This window comes from Lolium rigidum, chromosome 1, assembly GCF_022539505.1.
Source record: "Lolium rigidum isolate FL_2022 chromosome 1, APGP_CSIRO_Lrig_0.1, whole genome shotgun sequence".
In the NCBI taxonomy this organism is placed as follows: domain Eukaryota; kingdom Viridiplantae; phylum Streptophyta; class Magnoliopsida; order Poales; family Poaceae; genus Lolium; species Lolium rigidum.
The window spans coordinates 171,307,626-171,314,369 of record NC_061508.1 but is presented as its reverse complement, the minus strand read 5'-3'; the positions used below and the strand labels follow the sequence as shown (position 1 = coordinate 171,314,369).

The window sequence follows — 6,744 nt, the reverse complement described above, 5'->3', positions numbered from 1 at the left end:
TCTGAAAATATCACGATTCATAACCAATGTCTAGAACATGTAGATACATAACAGCAGGAGTGGCCTTCATTAACAAAGAACATCCACAAAAAAATCCAATGTATGGGTAGAGTATAAAAAAATACAGTGCAATCTAGGTGGAGGGTAAAAATCTCTGCATCTGGAACACACACCAGAGGTGAAATCCAAGAACCAAACACTGATAACAGACCTAAGATTTCAAGTACTTAATAAATTCACCTCAAGATTCAGAAGAGAATGTAAATTCTGATTTGAACAGACGAAGCCTGGTCTGCATAAAGATGACTACTTAGTTATTCGTTTTTTCATCTTTGCTAGGTTCTCCCAATCTTTATAACCTCATCATCCCGCGCACACGCACACATGGCCTTCATGAGTAATCGAATGTGTCAACCTACTTCTATGTCAGTGAAACTTGAAAAATGAATGTAGGCATCTTATAATCAGGAAGAAAAGGAGCATGTGCACCATCTCTAGCTAACTGAGACGCATCTTATCATCAGGAAGATAGAGGAATGCTTATAAAGTACTCACGAAGTTTGATATCAACGTATTAGACGGACCTCTGCGCCAAGCAGCCAAGAAAGGCCCAGAATCAGGGGACGACAGGAGGCCACTCGAGCTGGCCGTAGTCGAGCTCCACCTTGTCTTCCCTTATCACCATCGCATCCGGGCCTCCGCAGCCGAACGACAACATCCGACTGCCGCAACCACCACTCCACATGGGGTGGAGCCTCCGCGCGGATTGTGCCGAACCTAGCTGGCCGCCGTTCCCCGGGCCAGTGCTCGGGACGGCGCCGTCCATTGCGGGCCAAAGGCGCATCAATCTTCCGTATCTGGCCAAGAAACGGTGCGGTGGGCAGAGGATTCAACTCCGGCTGCAGGAATCTAGGCAGGGGGTGGCGGCGAGCCCCGCAAAAGAGATGAATGACGGGAGAGGAAGCGGGGGAGGGTTGGATCTGGAGGGGAGGAGAGATAGGAATCGACCACGATCGTTTTTTACTACATTGGGCCTGGCCCATGTGGACGACGGACGAGGAAGCGCGACGGAAAGGAACGACGAAGCAGAACTACGAAACGTATTGTGATGGCAGAATAAGGAACCACTTTAGTCTTTTTAAGTAGTAGAGATAAGAGGTACTCAAGTGCCCAATTTTAAATTAACAAAGCCACCAACGACGAGAATGATACAAAGTGCTGAACCCAGCTTACAGAACGACACCACACACCCACACGAACTACCGAAGAAGCTACACCCGAAAGCGTGATCAACGAGGTCAGCCAAAACGCCTACGAGACTCGACGAAGAGCTGTAGTCTACCGTATCGGGCCGGAGCTCACTCGAGCCTTTTCGATTCTTATCTCTTCTTGTTCGCAAGTGGTTGTGTGGAACGGCGACGAGACTCAACTGGTGGCCTGGTGCTCGACTACCGTGGATCGACTTTTACTTTCGTCGGTAAGGAACCCTAACTTGATAACTTGTTCGCATGCTTTCTTTCTTTGATGCGGGGCAGGGAGCATGCGAAATCAAAATCCAGTCCACCACCCTCCCCGTCTCTCCATCATCAATCCGTGTTTCGACTAGGTTCTTTCGGCGCGTAGGTTCGATCTGAGTTGCCAATAGGATTTGCTGCGGAAGTCCATTATTTTTCCGTTAAAGCTGCCGATGACGCCGCGCCCCCCCCCCCCTGCCGCCACCCCCATTTGACGAATCAACCCACCAGATTTTTAGTTCATGCTTCATATAAAGAAATTGAGACATGGGAGAGGGTAAGCCTACAAAGATCCTAGGCATCTGTGAAGGCAACCTATTGATTAGCAACAGATGCCCCGTATGATACTGTCAGAAAGATTGCCAAGTCTATTGACACCCTAGCACCAGAGCATGGCAATTCCCAGTGTACCCACTGGGAGTCAGTTGACATTGATTGTGTTATGCGTAGATCTTGCAACGCTTATTTAGTTGCACAGTTGTTTTACTGCATGATATTCTGATTATATAAAGGGATTGTTGTTTGCATTAACTCATGTCTTCTTTCTCTGTCTTCCCTGTACTCGTAATTTGTAAGCAATGCTATGGTACTGCCATGTAATGATCATTTTGAATATTGAGATGCTTCAGTTATTCCTTGGCAACAATGTCTCATGTTCTGTGATTTTTTGATTGGTGATTAAAACCCTAAGCTTAACATTTTCTCATCTTGTCGATTACTCTGTTGACCTTTTTTTCCCTTTACTGCAGAGAGTTACTTGCATCACTGGAAAGTTCTATAATACCAGAGGAGCAAGATGGAAATTATTATCATCATCTCACTTCTCATGCTTCTGGCAGTAGGAGTTTGGTTTATAATCCCAAATTCCCAGAAAAAAGGTACAAGCTGAAGTTTTGTAACATCATGGCACATGTGGTAAGCTATCTCAAAAAAAGAAAAGAAGTTGAAGATTTATAACTACTACTATGTTGCAGGCAAAGCAAAAGAAACGAAATCAGGTTCTACTGGAAAGGTAAACTGTTCATCTTTCATTGTCATATTCAATAGCTAGTATTTTTAGCCATGCTGCAGTACTACTAGGCAGTTTTTTTAATGGGCACCATTTCTCAAATTACATCATAAAACTAACTTTATGTTATAAACCTTGAAGATTTTATGCAAAATTCTTGTTCCGTTTGTCTTTCTGCGTTCAGACATCTACTAGCTTTTCAAAGGAGGAAGTCTCAGAACACAACACGAGGAAGGATTGTTGGATAATTATTAAGGATAAGGTTGTTGAAAGAAATGGTCTCCTCCTTGCCTTTGTATGATAAAATTACAGCCTTATAAATTTGTATTTGGTGGTTGAACCAGGTTTATGATGTCACTCCTTATGTGGAGGAACATCCGGGCGGAGATGCCATTCTAAACAATGCTGGAGCTGATTCCACAGAGGGCTTTTTTGGGTTCGTAGCTTCTTTATTCTTTACACCCCATAGCATCTTATGCCACGCCATTAGAGATCTCTTTAATTGTTATAGTATATTTTTAATGATTTTCACATGCTATGTATTTTGGAAGCAGATAGTTTGTATAGGATTTTACTAGATTCTTTATAGGGGTGTTCTTATGGCCTTTGAAGATTTTTAAGCCTTGCAAATATGGGGGTAATGGACCAGATTGATAAAGGTTTAGGAATGATAATTCACTTTTCTGCCTACCACAACTTCTTTCTACCAAGTTGATAAAGCCTTCCTTCAGTTTGGTGAGATTCTTCTTTCTGGATCTGCAGCCCACAACACGGCACTAGAGTCTTTGATATCATCGAGGATTTCTGCATTGGCCTATTGAAGGCTTCATCGTAGAGTGGTGGAGAAGGGATTGCATTATGTTCATTGATGATTTATTGAAGCCAAAGCATTAGAAGCTGCAGAATATATATGTTTTGAACACACAATCATCAGCAGTTATGTTGTTGATGTTAGAGTGAAATTCTTTTGCAGCTATAAAACCCAGACCTGGCCTGAGCTTTGTAATGTAACCCATCTTTCAGTAGGAACTCTGTAGACATATTCAGACAACTAACTGCTGTGGTTGTACATTTCTGCATGCTTTTTCTCCTTCACCGAGACTCCTAAACGCGTTGCCTGCATGATTTTTTTTATTATAATAGTGTCTGAAAGCAAGAAACGTAAGTCTTATCATTCTGTTCAGATTTTTTACATGCTGCAACGTTTCTTTGTGTCAAAAGGCAGAACATTCGGGGAATGGTTGACGTTGAGGTTCAAACTGATTGACAACTGGTTGCTAATGCTCTTATTAGTGACGAGTATGATTGTTCAGTCCATTGCGTCCTGGTGCATTGACGCCAGGAATTTTATGCGTCTAAATTTCAACGCGTTTCAGCAACTTTTAGCCCCAGTAATTGTACTAATATTGTTGCCCACGCCCTAGCGGTGTTCGGTGCTTCAGTCGATGCGGTAGTCCAGTATATTTGGCTGGGCTCTGCCGGATGCTGTAAACGGTTTGGTGCCAGTGATTAGGTTGTTGTACCCACGGTCTGAAGGTATTGCTATGTTCCATGTGACAAAAAATGTCAGAACACTTGATTGATGCTATGAGGAGAATGTTTTTCCTACAGACTTGGCAGAAAGGAACCGAAATTTTGAAGTGAAGAGTTCTCTAATGTCCAAAGAGCGGGCTGTTCTGGTAAAATCAGTTCTTGGATTCGGCAGAACACAAATCTGAACATCTTACTACCTCTGTCCATTTTTAGATGTCAAAAATTTGTCTAAATTTGAATGTATATAGACATTTTTTAGGCATAGATACATCCAAATTTAAACGAACCACTGGACATCTATTAACGGACGGAGGGAGTATTATTTTTCCATTTCCTTGCATAACAAATGAACAAAATTCAGCCAAAGAAAAGTCTAGAAAGAAAGAAGAAAAAAAAGAATGGAACGAAATATGCTATTCAGATATCCTAAGGCTTTTTGCATAGTTATCTCCATTGATCTGTTCTTAGGATTAGGAAGAAACATTTCTGTTCTTCCCTCGTGCCTGTCAATAGTACCATGGGCAGGCAGGGGCGGGGTGGTCACACTTGCGCTTAAATCCTCTGTTCTTCCTCACGGGAAGAGGCTCGGCTGCGCGTCGACGTTGAATGTCAGGTCGTAGTCGAAGAGGCAGTACGGCATGAACTCGGCGTCCATTGTGGGCGCGGGCGCCGGTGCCGACACGGCCGTGAACGCTGACACCACCTCCTGCAGGTCGCCGTCGGAGAGCCACTCCGTGTACGCGGTCACCGGGTACGGCGACATGGCCAGGCCACCGTTGGAGTCTGAAGCCACAGGCGAGGCCATCGACTGTCCCCGCGCCACCACCGGGCGGTTCTCGGGCGTGAGCGGCGAGACGGCGCCGTGCAGGCCGCCGTTGTCTGTGTCCACCGTGAGGCCGGCGCTGAGGCTGTGCAGCAGGCTCTGCGCGTGCGGGTTGTGCTGGTTTGGCGGCGGCGGCCTCCTGCCGGCCGTGGGCATGCAGGTGTGCTGGCCGTGGTAGACGACGTCGAAGAGCGCGTGGTCCTCGTCGGCGCGCTGCACCTGCTTGGTGGCGGCGCAGCCCTGCGAGTTGCGGTGGGTGCAGCGGTAGTACCCTCTGGGGTGCTTGGCGCCGAGGATGTCCTTCTGCCCGTACTTCCTCCAGCTGTGACCGTCGTCGCCAGGCCCCTCCGCGCCGCCCGCCGCGCTCACCCTGACCTGGCTCGTCCACCTCGCCGTCGCCTTCCTCTTCTTGGTGCTGGTCCTGAAGGGCTGGTCGGAGACGTCGCTGAGTGGGCTGGAGGTGGTGGATGGCGTGGGCGCTGCGTCGGGAAAATGCGCGGCGACGAAGCCGATGGACCTGTCGGTGAGCGCAACGATCTGCGCGGAGAGGGCGCGGCACATGTCGACGGAGGTGTCCGGCGATTGCAGGTGCAGCTCGAGCTGCCGCACCAGCTCCTGGACGCGGCACAGCTCCGACACCAGCAGCTGCAGGTTCCCGCGGCCGCCACCGTTCCCCTCCACGCTCTCCATTGCCGTGAAAAGGGAAGAATTAAATCGGGGTCGGTTCGATCGGAGGAAGTGACTAGTCAAGGATTGCTCGATCGCGAGGTGTAAGAGAGGTGGTGGACTGGTGGTGGTGGTGGTGAGAGGCGGGGAGGCGAGCCTTGTTATAAAGGGCAGGACGAGTCGGAGTTCAAGTGAAGTGAGGTGGTGGGGATTTGTTTGACTGATCGGGATTGTCGGGACTGCCTTGCCGGGTTGGTTTTCGCGGGTCGTAAACCTTTTGCCCATATTCTAGACACACGGTTTTGCTCGGAACTCAGCAATTTTGCGAAAAAAAATATATACAAAACAATTCTATTTTAATCCCTCCGATTTTAGTTGCCACTATATAGATGTATCTAGTCATATTTTAGTTTAAATACATCCACACTAGTGACAAGTAATATGAATCGGAGAAATTCGTAATGTAAATCATTTTCTGTATAAAAAGCTAAAAAGGAATACATTTCAGAACAGAGGTACGGAGTAGTATATTCTACGGGATTCTACAAAAATCCCTTTTTCGGGTATGCCAAAGGTGTTTGTCAAAATATTTAGATGGTAAGATGGATTTTTTTTTTCTTCTTACAGAAAATTTGATGTTCAGTATCGAGTGGGATCTCATGCTATGTAAAGACTCATCCTGTATCTAGGAAACCATTCCTAGATCGAAGGGTGATTGTTGATATAGAAAAGAGAGAAATTAAAAGAAAGAGAGATCCAATCCACATACTCTTAACTAACAGATGATTTTCTTCGCTATACAGATATATTTCTTTGCATTGTACGAAATGTCTTGTCTTAGTCGCTTGTTTTTTTGCGAATTATGTTAGTCGCATGTTTTAATTTAAGTGTTAATTTAGTGAACACATAAATTTATAAGGTAATCTGATCCATCGTGTAGCGTCGACACAAGTTGCAGGTAGCTTAAATACTGCTTGATACAGTAGCATTTATTTTAAAATTGCAACCATAAATACTACTTTAGTACTCCACCCCGCCTCCCCATTCTTCCCTCGGTAAAGGCACAGGTAGAAGGTGTCTGAAATATCTATTTGTGTATATCCTGCCACATTTTCCCAAAGGCTAGTTGAGATAAATAGCCTGGGTGTCTAGTGTACCAAAAAGTAAATCAGAAGATAATACACATGAAAACACGCCTC

The 6,744-nt window shown here is 45.7% G+C and overlaps 2 protein-coding genes across 2 annotated transcripts; one reads left to right on the top strand and one right to left on the bottom strand.

Moving 5' to 3' along the window:
* The first annotated feature begins 1,289 nt into the window (after positions 1-1,289).
* On the top strand, positions 1,290-3,632 carry LOC124682747 (cytochrome B5-like protein). Its single transcript, XM_047217372.1, has 6 exons — positions 1,290-1,477; positions 2,264-2,392; positions 2,489-2,526; positions 2,708-2,785; positions 2,868-2,959; positions 3,286-3,632. Exons 2-6 carry the CDS (start codon positions 2,311-2,313, stop codon positions 3,356-3,358), a joined length of 363 nt encoding a protein of 120 aa, XP_047073328.1. The 5' UTR covers positions 1,290-1,477; positions 2,264-2,310; the 3' UTR covers positions 3,359-3,632.
* Positions 3,633-4,352: 720 nt separating this feature from the next.
* On the bottom strand, positions 4,353-5,682 carry LOC124682746 (transcription factor WRKY19-like). Its single transcript, XM_047217371.1, has one exon. It carries the CDS (start codon positions 5,567-5,569, stop codon positions 4,628-4,630), a length of 942 nt encoding a protein of 313 aa, XP_047073327.1. The 5' UTR covers positions 5,570-5,682; the 3' UTR covers positions 4,353-4,627.
* Positions 5,683-6,744: the final 1,062 nt, after the last annotated feature.